At 41.1% G+C, this 12,641-nt stretch overlaps 1 protein-coding gene across 2 annotated transcripts in view; it reads right to left on the bottom strand.

The window, feature by feature from the left end:
- Positions 1–12,641, bottom strand: part of SRGAP1 (SLIT-ROBO Rho GTPase activating protein 1) — a 245,371-nt gene that overhangs the window by 56,248 nt on the left and 176,482 nt on the right. For both annotated transcript variants that reach the window (XM_019732456.3, XM_019732457.3), the window contains exons 7-8: positions 10,825–11,046; positions 8,778–8,879 (exon numbers count right to left, since the gene is read on the bottom strand). In XM_019732456.3, coding sequence (XP_019588015.1) covers positions 8,778–8,879; positions 10,825–11,046 — 324 coding nt within the window. The remainder of the gene's footprint in view (positions 1–8,777; positions 8,880–10,824; positions 11,047–12,641) is intronic.

Genomic DNA, 12,641 nt, shown 5'->3' with positions numbered 1-12,641 from the left:
GAATGAAAAGACTCACCATCCTGGAGGTGACATCAGCAAGATGGCAAAACAGGAGGTCCCCTGCTCATATTCCCCCATAGCAACAATAATATGGCAGCCATCCATGGATAAAAGTGTATTTGTGGGTGCTCTGGGATCCAGGTAGGAGCTTGCAAAACCTTGGTGGAGCCCAAGGCTGAGAAAGACTGATTTGAGAAAGCAGGCCTGTCCCCAGGTGGCAGGCTTGCCAATCATGGTCCTCGCTACAAACCCAGAAACAGCTCTGTCCCATTGTGCACTCAGCTATAGTTGTTTGGCCTTGGTCCTCTCACCAGCACCACCTGCCAAGGGACCCAGGAGGAGTCATGCCCACCTGTGCCTCAGGTGATAGACCTGCTGAGCTTGATACAGTTCCGGTTCCTCTCAGCTCTGGTCCAGGAGCAGTCCTACTTTGCCCAGGGACTTTCCAGAAGGCACGTGTCCATGCTCCTGGAGGCAGACCTGCTGGCTTTGGTCCAACAGCAGATCTTGAAGTGGCCCTGTAACTCTGCTCTAGCCCTTCCCAGCCGTAGTCCAGGAGTAGTCCTGCCTACCCAGGGGTCCGATGAAAGACATGGCTGCTCACACTTCCAGAAGAAGGCCTGCCAACCTTGGTCTGACTGCAGATCTTGAAGAGGCCCTGTAGGCTGGCTCCAGACAAGTTCAGCTGCAGTCCAGGAGCAGTTCTGTCTGACAAGGGACTACACGGGACCCACATTTGTCTGTGCCCCCGAGTCAGGCCTGCCAACCTTCGTCCATCTGTGGGTAATGAAGCGGCCGTGTAACTTGGTTCCAGAAGCTCTTAGCAATGATCTATGAGCAGTCCCCTGAAGACAAGCCCATTCATACTCCCAGAGGAAGGTCTTCCAACCTTGGTCCAACTTTGGATCTTGAAAGCCGCCTGTAACCTGGCTCCAGACCCTCACAGTGGCAGTCCAGAAGCAATCCGGCCCACCCAGGGACCTGGAGGGAGACAGGCCCATCTGTGCCCTTGGAGGCAGGCCTGCAGACCTTGGTCCTCCTGGCTGTAGACCCTTAAGTGGACTCACGACTCAGTTACAGCTGTGCTCAGCTGCAGTCTGGGGCCAGTCCTGCCTACCAGGGACCTGTCCAGTGGCCTGGCTGGTGCCAAACCTATTCAAGAACCTGGTAACAGACCCACTATCTGTGGACCCTGAAGTGGACTCTTGTCCTCGCACCAGACTAACTAACCAAGGTCTCTGAGGCAGGACCATCTGCCCAGGGACCAGACAAGATCCATGTCCACCCGAGTCCTTGGTTAACAGGCTCATATACTGTGGGGATTCCTTGTCACTGTCAACAACACTGCTTTTCGTTTTTTTCTCAATTCCTCCTCAGAAGCAAGCGTGTCATGGTTAAATTTGGAATCATCAGGAAGAATAAAGGGTGTGGCAGAAAACACCAGACACGATGGCTGGGACTACATGTTATCCCAGGGGATGTTCTCGACAAAGAATAGCACTAGCTTCTGACACACACACAAGCCACGGTAGGAAGTCACCAGGGGGAAGGTAATGAGGCAGACCTGAAACAGCTAGTATGAGGCTTGCAATGATCCCCCATCAGCAGCAGGAAAATGCAGTGGGGTTTAGCAGGAGAGGCTAAAAACGTGAAAAGGGTTACATAAAACCTGAAGAAGGGACTACCATGGAGGAGAGCCCAGGTGGCCGGAACTCTGAGATAAGGATCAGACCACATGACGATGGGGAAGGATGACTTCTGAGGGCTTTTGTGGTGGCTCTTTGGCCTTTGTTCTTCCAGGACGTTACCATCATTGGAGAAAACAAGAAAGTTATCCCGTGGTTTCATGCTCCAAACACACCGTATTAGTTTTCTAGGGCTGCTGTAACAAAGTACCACAGGATGGAGGCCTTAATGAATAGGTTTGTTGGCTCACAGTTCTGGCGGCCGGAAGTCTGAGATCAGGGTGTTTGGCAGAGTGGCTTCCTTCTGTGGGCTGAAGGAAGGACCTGTTCCAGGCCTGCCTCCTTGGCGTGTGGATGGCCATCTTCTCTGTCTCTTCACACTGTCTTCTCAGTTTCTGTGTCCAGATTTCCCCTTTTTATAAGGACACAGTTGTATGGGATTTGGGCCTATCCTAATGACCTCACTTCAATTTGATTTCCTAGGTGAAGACCTTGTCTTCAAGTAAGGTTCTATTTTGAGGTACTGGGGGTTAGGATTTCCACCTATAAGTTTTGGGGGAACACAACTCAACCCCTAACACACAGCACATTGTTCGATGGCACTGTGCCCTGCACCTCGCACCAGTGCAGGCCTATTCACATCCTTTAACACTCATTAATCTGCATGTGACGGTGACCCCCTGCATTGCCTTCCCTTCCTAACTCATCTACTCACTCCTTCCATTATTGTCCTTGGATGTATGTCAATTACAGTACTGTATCATTTCAGATGTATTATGAATGAGCAGAAAGAGACCATACACACATGCACACATGCACACAGAGAGAGACTGGATTAATGTCATCGTGAATTAGCCAAGAAACGTCAGAAACTCATGGCCAGCACTGGCCACAGAAGGCAGGAGCAGACAGACCATCCTGCTACGGCCTTCCCTTGCTCCGGGTACCCTGACAGGGGGGTACAGATGCCAGGGACCCTGTCAGAGCTGGGTAAGGTGTTGCCTGATCTGGGAAAAACAGTTCCATTTTTGCTTCCCCCTCAAGCTTTTGCGGAGAGATCTATTACCAAAGAATTCACACTAATAATCTATGGACTTGCATTTAAAGAGATGTTTACAAATAACAGGCACTCCTGACTTTTGAGCAAAATTAATTCTCAGCAATGATACAACTTAATCCAAAGAAGAAAACATTGCCCACGGCTCTCCGAACAACATGCATCCCTGCCGTCAGCTGGGTCTCAGAACACTGGTTTCCCGCTAGTCCACTGGACTCTAGCGACCCGCCTGGTACTAAGCGTGGTCTGAGGAGCATGATGCCCGTGGTGATGAGAAACGGCATCTGCTCATAGGCCCCTTCCATACTGTTTAGAGGGCTGTTTTCCATCACCAAGGGGAACAATGTGAGGTCAGGGACAGCTTGTTCATCTTTATCTCTAGTCACTAGCTCAGTGCCTGAAACGTAGCAGATCATCATGAAAGTTCACTGAATGAAAGGTGGAAGATGGAATCCTCCTCCTTGCAAATTAACAGATGCCAAAGAAATATTCAGCACACACTAACAACGTGTGATTTCTCTGCTGACAGTCACCCTGAGCTCTGCCATTTTCTTCCGGGTTCCCTAGCTCACGACTCACTTTTAGACCCTTTCTAGAAACTATCCTCATTCTGCTTGGTATTTTTCTGGATCAAGGCCCTCCCATCAGGGAGTAAAAGCCTATGTAAAACCACACACACACACACACACACACACACACACATTGCTTCTAAAAATATGTGTTTTCAGTGAAAGACAGTTGATCCTGTTTTCAATTTTGGCCAAGATGACGCTATCATTTAAGGGATAAATGGCAGTTATCTTTTACTTAGGCTTTTGCTCCTAACCTCATCAGTAGAAGGTTTCAGGCAAGTAAGAAATACTTAAATAAGTAAAAATGAAGTTAAAACCACAGAGATGATCAGAAACAGCAATTATGATTCAGTGGTTATCAAGCTCCACATCTTATACCAAGTCTTAAAAGAATTTGACACTTGCCTATAAGGGTTTGATCAATGATTCACATGACCTGGGATTCTGCTGCAGTCATTGGTACTATAGGAAATTCAGGGTGGGGGTGGGAGGAACATGATTTTTCTACCCTCAGTAGTAGGTATAACAATATCTTATTTCCATCAATTACCTACGCGATGAAAACTGTCTCAAATGTTTGCCTAAAATCTTGTTCATTACTGTTGAAAATATCCTGTGTAAGGAATATATTTTTGGAACAGTTTCTGAAATACTTCCTAGTAAACTTGGTGGAAGATTTTAAGTGGTGCTAGGAAAATTTATATGGGGCTTTCAGTTCATTAAACATTATTACAAATTAATTAAGGAATCATAGGCTTCTCTCTTTTCCATTACTTTCAGGGGGCTAAATCTACTACAACTTAAGAAACTCATTTTATATGTGAGATTTTAGTCATAGCAGAAGTGACATGGTTATGAAAACTCTATTTTCTGCACCAAATGGTCTGAAAATGGGGCAAACTACTTAAAACTAAGACTGTGCTAAAAATACAAAAGGCATAATTGCTCTAGTTATGCAATTCGTTTTCCTTTTCTTAGGCTATGTATAGATAAAGGGAAGAAAGAAGATCTTTAAGAAAAGAGGAATTCAATCGTTGGGGAATTACTCCAGAGGCTAGCTTTGAAAGAAAGGAGCAACAGGAATGACCCCTAAACTGAAATCCCTATGGCGATGGTTAAAAGTAAATTTTAAGAAAGTGGACAAGACTGTGTAACATTAGATTGGAAAGAGTTTGGAAAATGTTTACACCGTGTTTCCCCGAAAATAAGACCTAGTCGGACAATCAGCTCTAAGGCATCTTTTGGAGAAAAAATTAATATAAGACCCAGTCATATAATATATAATATAATACCAGGTCTTACATTAATTTTTGCTCCGAAAGACGCATTAGAGCTGACTGTGCAGCTAGGTCTTATTTTCGGGAAAAGCACGGTAGTGAGAAAGGTATCAACGATCATTTCGATTTAGGTTGCTTTTATAGTGTTGCCTTTTAAAGTAATGTTTATTAATGTTTCAAAAAAAAGTTGTACTTTTAAGTAAGAAAAAGAAAGCAAAGAACTGGGAATAAAGTTGTGTGGGCAGTAGGCCCTGCTCTAATTCTGTGGACACAACACACGGTAGACACTAATAAACCTTTGTTGACTGGCTGACTGGAAGTTGGAATCATGAGTGACGCAAGCCTGCAGTATAATGAAACTGAAAGCTCGTTTTAAACGGTTCAACAGGCAAATGTAAAGTTATGAAGTGACAATGAATGTCACAATCCATTATGAATCTGCAACAACCACAAATTTAAGTCCTTCTCAAACCTTTTCTTTCAACTTTTCCTGCTTACGAGTATACTGAGGTCATTTCACAAATGCTTACTGCTGTCTTTTCCTGAAGGCAGGCGCTGCCAACTCAAGGGCCAAGCAGGTCATGAAAATAAGGCATGTGGGCTGAGTGGGGAGCTCAGCAAACAGGACGCACATGCGCTATGTCTAAGCGAAGTATCCACTGCACAGCTCACGTAGCTTATTACCCTGCAGAAATGTAGGACTAGTATAATAAGGCTTTCTAATTTCTCAGAAGCTGAAAATCGGTATTTTTATTCAAAACTTGCAATTTTTAAATGACAGCAACTCATTTTTAAAAATCAAGCACTGTAGAGCAAACAAAATGAATCGTGGCCAGATATGCTCTGTGGGCTCTTAGCATGGAAACTCCCTTCTTAGCTTCCTATAGTTTCAGATCATACGAGTGCCCATTATTTATAGTTGTTTAAGATTTGGTGAAAAGGCTCCTGTTCTACTAGCTGCACTGTCCATGCTTTTGAAAACTTGGATGAAATTCTCTCAACTTTGATCATGTTTTCTGGGCAGTCATAATTTTGTTAATTGAACTCTTTCCAGTAAAATTTAGACTTTATGAGTATGAATGTGTGTTCAGAGGCAGAGAATTATATACAATTACATATATTTCTTTATTTGTATATTTTGGTTTGATACCCATGTGTCAATTTCCTGTCCTATCAATGCAAGATTGGAGGCAAATTCTTTATCTACAGTAAAGTGCTACACAGGACTCCAAATCAGCAATGAGAGCTACGTTGTTCCCAAGTTACATCTCTTACTTTTCACATTATATAAATGACTTGTTCTAGTCTGGCTCTCACGCTAGACAGATGTGAACTGTGACTTATTCATCTCTGTACTCTCCACACCTGGCAAAATATGTGGAATGTAGAAGTCGCTCAACAAATATTTATTGTACCGAAATGAACTGACCCACACTGTAAAACTCCTTAGGTTGACTCTCAAGGCCTCTCCTCACGTGATTTCAGCTTCACGTTGGGCTCATCCCCAAGGAAAACTTGGGTGAAAACCACACTGCCCTGGGAAACCAAGGTTCTCCCAGGGTACCTTAAAATATACTGAAACATCTGTTCCTTCTTCCATATCTGGAAATCTACTGATTGTCAAAAATTCAACTTAAGGGGCCGGCCCGGTGGCTCCGGCAGTTAGAGCTCCGTGCTCCTAACTCCGAAGGCTGCCGGTTCGATTCCCACATGGGCCAGTGGGCTCTAAACCACAAGGTTGCCAGTTCAAGTCCTTGAGTCCGGCAAGGGATGGTGGGCTCCGCCCCCTACAACTAAGATTGAACAGGGCACCTTGAGCTGAGCTGCCTCCCGGATGGTTCAGTTGGTTGGAAAGCGTACTCTCAACCACAAGGTTGCTGGTTTAACTCCCGGAAGGGGTGGTGGGCTGTGCCCCCTGCAACTAGAAAATGGTAACTGGACCTGGAGCTGAGCTGCACCCTCCACAACTAAGACTGCAAGGACAACAACTTGACTTGGAAGAAAAGGCCTGGAAGCACACACTGTTCCCCAATAAAGTCCTGTTTCCCTTCCCCAATAAAAAAATCTTTAAAAAAAAAGGAAAAAAAAAATTCAACCTAAATCTTATTTTCATTGGGAATCCCATTCCACTACCGTGAATTTGTCTGATAGTCAGTAAGTTATAAACGACTAGTTATACTCACAAGAACTATCAGGACCATCCAATTCATTTGTTTCTATAGTGAATTAAAAAAAACAAACCCTCAGAAAGTGTTGCCTGCCTCTATCAGTTTATAAGGACATTGTGTTCTTCCAAATTGTGCCCAAAGAGACATACATTCAAGTTATAAACTCAGAGGCTTGCGGAGGCCAGACAGGTAACGTAAATGGACTAGTCCAATGTAAGAAAATCGGGAGTTTAACAATTATGGCAAAGGGAGATCAAATAACTCAGCTCTTCCCTTGATGAGGCAATGCAGGGCCAGAGTTGCTAGTCCGCCCTGTTTTCAACTGGCCAAAACTGTGGGAGCCAAATGAAATAGGTCTGTGGGCTGTTCTGACCTTGTGTATAACAACTTTCCTAGAGTTTAGGGAATGTTTTCAAATAAAACAGCAGGAGGACACAAATGGAAAAAAAAACACTGGAAGTCACTAGACATAGAAACCATAGATCTAATAATAGGATCCAATAAACTGAATTAGATGAGTATTTTGTAATGCCTCAGCAAAACCCTAATGCCTAGGCTCTGAAACATCCCAAGTTCAGAGAGCAACAGCTTTCCTTTGGAAAGCCTCACTTGTGGTACTTTACACAGAGAATGAATGAAGTCTTAATCACATTGGTTGCATCTTAAATGCGCATGTTCGAATAAGGGGTGGTTTGGTTCTTCTAGGAAGAATAGAAGCCACAAAATTGCAATGAGTGTTGACCAAATGTAGACACACATCACTCTTTCTTAATAAAAGCAAATACACATGCACATGGCTCAAAGCATCCCAGTAGGATTGAAATAAGAGTACTCAAGTGAATTTTCATAGTTCATTTTTTCAAAGTGAATTGTTGTTGTTGTTGTTTTCTGTCCTACATTCCTTACTTTTGGGAATTGTTTGTCTCTAGAAATACATATTTCCGTTGGGGCTGTCAATCAAAGGGTTCTAGGAACGGGCACAATATCTAGGCAGACCAAGGAGAGAATCCCATTTCCTGGATGTAGTGGGTGGTCCAGAAGTAAGCATGACTTAAGTCAGGCCGAGGAAGGATTCTACTTCAGAGATAAGGATGCTGGAACGGGGTGAGATGGGAAGCCATAGGGACCATGTAGTCCTGGTTCTCACAATACGGGCAGGGAGGGTGCGGGGGACTCCTACCAACACACATGAAGACATCACTTCAAAGTGATGAAAGGAGACAAGAGATGCATGATGAAATCTAATCATGATAAGATCTAATCATGACTGAGGCTCCTGCAAACTTGTTCAATAAGTAAACTTTCTAACCTGAGTAAGGTTGATTTGGGTTCCTGTAAATTATAACCGAGAGCCATGACTAACACAAGAAACATCTGCGGTTCATATTTTTATTTAAGGAGAATGTGGATCCAATTAAATTAATTTCAAAAAAAGACAGCTGAATTGTACAACTGCTTTCTGGCTCAACATATATTTATAATTCACATTTCATGTTCTATCCATTTAAATCCACTAATGCCAGCAAATAAACAGTTTTCTATTCTCATTTGACTATTATTTTCAAATGATATTTTTACTAATTATACCAGTAATGCCATGTTCAGTCCCAAAAATCTGTAGACTACCAGAAAAAGCATACAAAAGTACTAATTTCAAAAGTTAAGATTCAATTAACATGTCAGTCAAAAGTTTCATTCTACACATTACTGTATATTCTTAGGCACGTATGTTGAGTTTAATAATCTCTTGGAACTATTTTTAATGTGAATGACAAATTTAAGGATAAAAGATGTGTTTCCATGTGTATGCAGTGAATCCCTGATAAAGTATTCATCAGTGGTAGAACACAGAATCTGCATTTATCCTTTACAAAGACGAGTTTAGGAACCCTAGTTTAGCTAAAAATGCTTGATGATGAGATTGCATTTAGAATTGTTAAATATGCCTTGGTCATTTGAAAACGTCTCCCAGTTGACATCAGAATTCAGATTACTCATGGGGCAGAGAGCATGCTCACCTCCTCGTTCTCGATTTTGAGCGTGGCCAGTCGGGATTGTAGCTGCTGGTACCTGAGCATGAGCTCCGCCTGGACCGGCTGCTGAGCGCTGACCTGACACACCTGAGGGGGAATTAGAAGCCACAGTTACAGCAGGGCACCAGCAAGCCAGCCTCCAAATGCATGCTTCCCCTATTTAAATGCTGCATGAATTAGGCTGATGCCCTCAAGATTCCAACTACATATTTACTTTTAACAGCCGCCTCAAAACTTCAGTTTTAAATACGGACCAGTTACGTCAGTGGCAAGGGCAGAATGCAGCTGCTTGGCCCGGATATGACTGGGAAGAGAGCAGCTGCAGGAAGCATCATTCTAAGAACGGGGCAGTTGCTGGAGACAGGGTTCTGAAGCTGATGTCTCACTCGTGAATTCTTAATGACTATCGGGCAGAGGACAGAGTACGACGGATGATCCAAATGGACCAGGCAGGCAAAACTAGGGCAGGCAACAGAACCTACTGGCTACAGCTAGCCGGGTGACTGTGGTAAGTTACCAAACCTCAGTTTCCTTCTGTGTAAAATGAGGGTAATAAGACTTCCTATGCCATAAGGCTGTTGTAAAGATGAAATGAGATAATGAACATTAAGCACTTAGAACATGACCTGGCACATAGTAAAACCTCAAAAAAATGTGAATAACTATTGGCTGGTCTTACCAATACCAGCCAAATCACGTGATTCACCATGAACTTGAAGAGGCCACTTATCTTGGGCTTTGGTAGAAAGATATTTTGGCCACGATCCAAATTATGGAGTAGGTCAAAATTGGAACCTTTTAATAATATTAAAATTGTTCCAGAAATGAATAATTTCTTCTCGTCTTCCTTGTCATAGATATGCTCTTGGTAGATGGGACTTTTCTTTTATGGAGTCTCCAAAACATCATGGAGATTATTATTGCTCCCTGGCAGTACGGGCCATAAAAAAGGGGCAACAGATTCACTTTATTAAAATAATAATAGTAAAAACCAAAAAGATAAAAACTATTAACTCAAATGAAGTGACTTGTCTGTGATATTTTATCATTCTATGCTTAACATATCCATAACCTAAAAATTAAAACAGCAACCACTTGGTTTTGGAGAAACGTAATTCTGGGTGGCATAAGCCATGTGCCTGTCAAATTCACATGCTACTGGTATGTGATTAGAAATGCTAACCATTACTAATCAAGTAATTCACTCTATCAAATCAAGCAAAAATAAAATTAGGTTAGAAATACAGCAGGTGCACACATATATACCTTATAAGTTGTAATATTAGGTGTTTCAGAAAAAATCATGGCATTAAAGAAATCTACCACGAATATTACATCTATTTTTAAAAACATACCGTCAGAACAATAAGCTAAAATCAAATTTTTAACCTGCGAGTATTGTTCTGCATAGGTGGACACCAAGTCCTACATAGTGTGCTCCATTAATTGGCTCTTCTTGTTTTCCCTTGTTTGCAGATAACAAAATATATCACTGTAACTCATAAACGGCTTAAGTGGATTTATTTCCCTTGGTAAAATAGGATAGAAAGGTAAACTGAAATAAAGATATATCATTTCTATGTTCCTTTTACTGTTTGGATTCAACTAGAATCTTAAATGTTTTGCTTTTTTTTTTTTTTTCCTCTCTCCCATTTACAATCATTTTTCTTTATGGGAATCTTTATATCAGGATTCAAGAAGTCTTCAGATTGATTTCATTAGCAAAATACTTTGTTCTGAACTTAAACTTGAATGTCTTGAGATGGAGGAAGAAGTCTCTATCCTAGGACAGTTTAGTGCTTACACCCAGCTGAGTTTGAACCTAAATTTGTTTGGCCTCTGTAGACGTCTGAGTGTTTGATCCTTGCTTTAAAAAGTGGTGGCAATGGCTGATCCTAGCAAAATACTATGCTAAGATACCATGTAAAGGAAGGAAAGAGAAGATACCTGGGAATTCTTACAACTGTTGGGTTACAGCAGGTGAACAGTAATGTTAAGTTTTAAAATAATTTGTTTTAAAATAATTACTGACCTCATCACCCATGTGAGACTGAAATTCAAACTTCATCGGTGGACAGAAGGCAACGGGGTACATCTCCATGAATCTCTGCTTATCACTCCTGGGTTCCAAACTGTCAACTGCATTCTCAATAATGTCTAAGCCTTCATGTCTGGAGGTTTCAAGGTTATACTCCGCAGACAGGTATGTTCTTAGGGCTCTGTTCAGACTTGCATGGTAGCCAAGATCACAGCACTTAAAAATTAAAAGAACACCATATACAAAAATTAATTTAAAAAGAATCAAAAACCTATACGTGACAGCTACAATTATAAAATTCTTAAAAGAAAACATAGGAGTACACCTTCATGACCATGTATGAAGAATTGTTTGCTTAGATATGGCATAAAATGCAAAAGCAACAAAAGAAAAAATGAATTGGATTTCATCAAATTTGAAGACTTTTGTGCCTCAAAGGGCACTATCGAGTAAAAAGATAATCCACAGAATGGGAAAATTTTTCTGCAAATCATGTATCTTATAAAGAATTTGTATCTAGACTATATAAAGAACTCTTACAACTCAATAATAAAAAGACAAATAGCCCAATTAAAAATGAGCAACGGAACTGAATAGACATTTCTCAAAAAAAGATATACAAATGGTCACAAGCATATGAAATGATGCTCAACATTAGTCTTCAGAGAAATGCCAGTCAAAACCACAATGAGATACCACTTCACATTCATTAGGATGGCTATAATAAAAAATAACAAGTACTGGGGAGGATGTGGAAAAATTGGAACCCTTCTATACTGCTGATGGGAATGTAAAATGGTGCAGCCACTTTGGAAGAGTTTGGCAGTTCGTCAAAAGATGAAACACAGAGTTAACATATGACTCAGCAATTCCATTCCTGGGTATGTACACAAGAGAAATAAAAACACTGTCATACAAAAACTTGTATGTGACTGTTTATAGCAGCATTATTAAGAATAGCTGAAGAGTAGAAACAACCTAAATGTTAATCAACAAAGTGAAATATTACTCAGCCACAGAAAGGAATGACGTACTGACACGTACTACAACGTGGATCAACCCTAAAACATTAGGCAAAGTGAAAGAACCCAGTTACAAGAGACCACACATTGTATGATTCCCTTTACATGAAATGTCCACAACAGGCAAATCTGTAGCGACAGATGTGACGGTGAACGGGTGCAGGATTTCTTTTTGGAGTAATCAAACTGTTTTAAAATCGATTGTGGTGATGAATATACATCTCTGTGAATACTCTCAAAGTCAGTCATAGATTTTTAATGAGCAAACTGCATGGTTTATGAACAACACCTCAACAAAACTTAAAAAATAAAGGCAAAGAGTGAAAGGAAATAACGAAAAAATAGTATTCAAGTTTGTTCATGGATACTGAGATTAATACACTGATTTATTGAAATCCTTTGAGGACGTAAACACACTAACTATAATATTTTAGATTTGCATTAACTTACTTAAGATTCAGTAATACTGTGTACTCTTTCAGAAATAAGAACAGGTTTGTATCTGCCATAATAGTCTGAGAATGCCTTCTTTCTTATCCTAGAATAAAATCTTAAATGAGAAGTGATTGCCAAAGTCCCTTTTGGAGATAGAATTTTGTTTTGTATTCCTAGGAATAAAAGGGCTTTGGGATTCTCGAATCTTCACTACCTTTAATTTGTATTTATATTTATTTTTCCATATTGCATTTTAAGAGAATATAACTTAAAAATATATAGCTCTGGATATAGGTCAGTCATAAATTACCAACAGGATTTTACATTTGTACATAAAAACAGTATCAATCTTTT

Source organism: Rhinolophus sinicus, chromosome 1, assembly GCF_057876585.1.
Source record: "Rhinolophus sinicus isolate RSI-liver-muscle chromosome 1, RSI-T2T, whole genome shotgun sequence".
Lineage (NCBI taxonomy): Eukaryota > Metazoa > Chordata > Mammalia > Chiroptera > Rhinolophidae > Rhinolophus > Rhinolophus sinicus.
The sequence above is the reverse complement of the archived record's forward strand: the minus strand, read 5'-3'. Positions and strand labels throughout refer to the sequence as shown.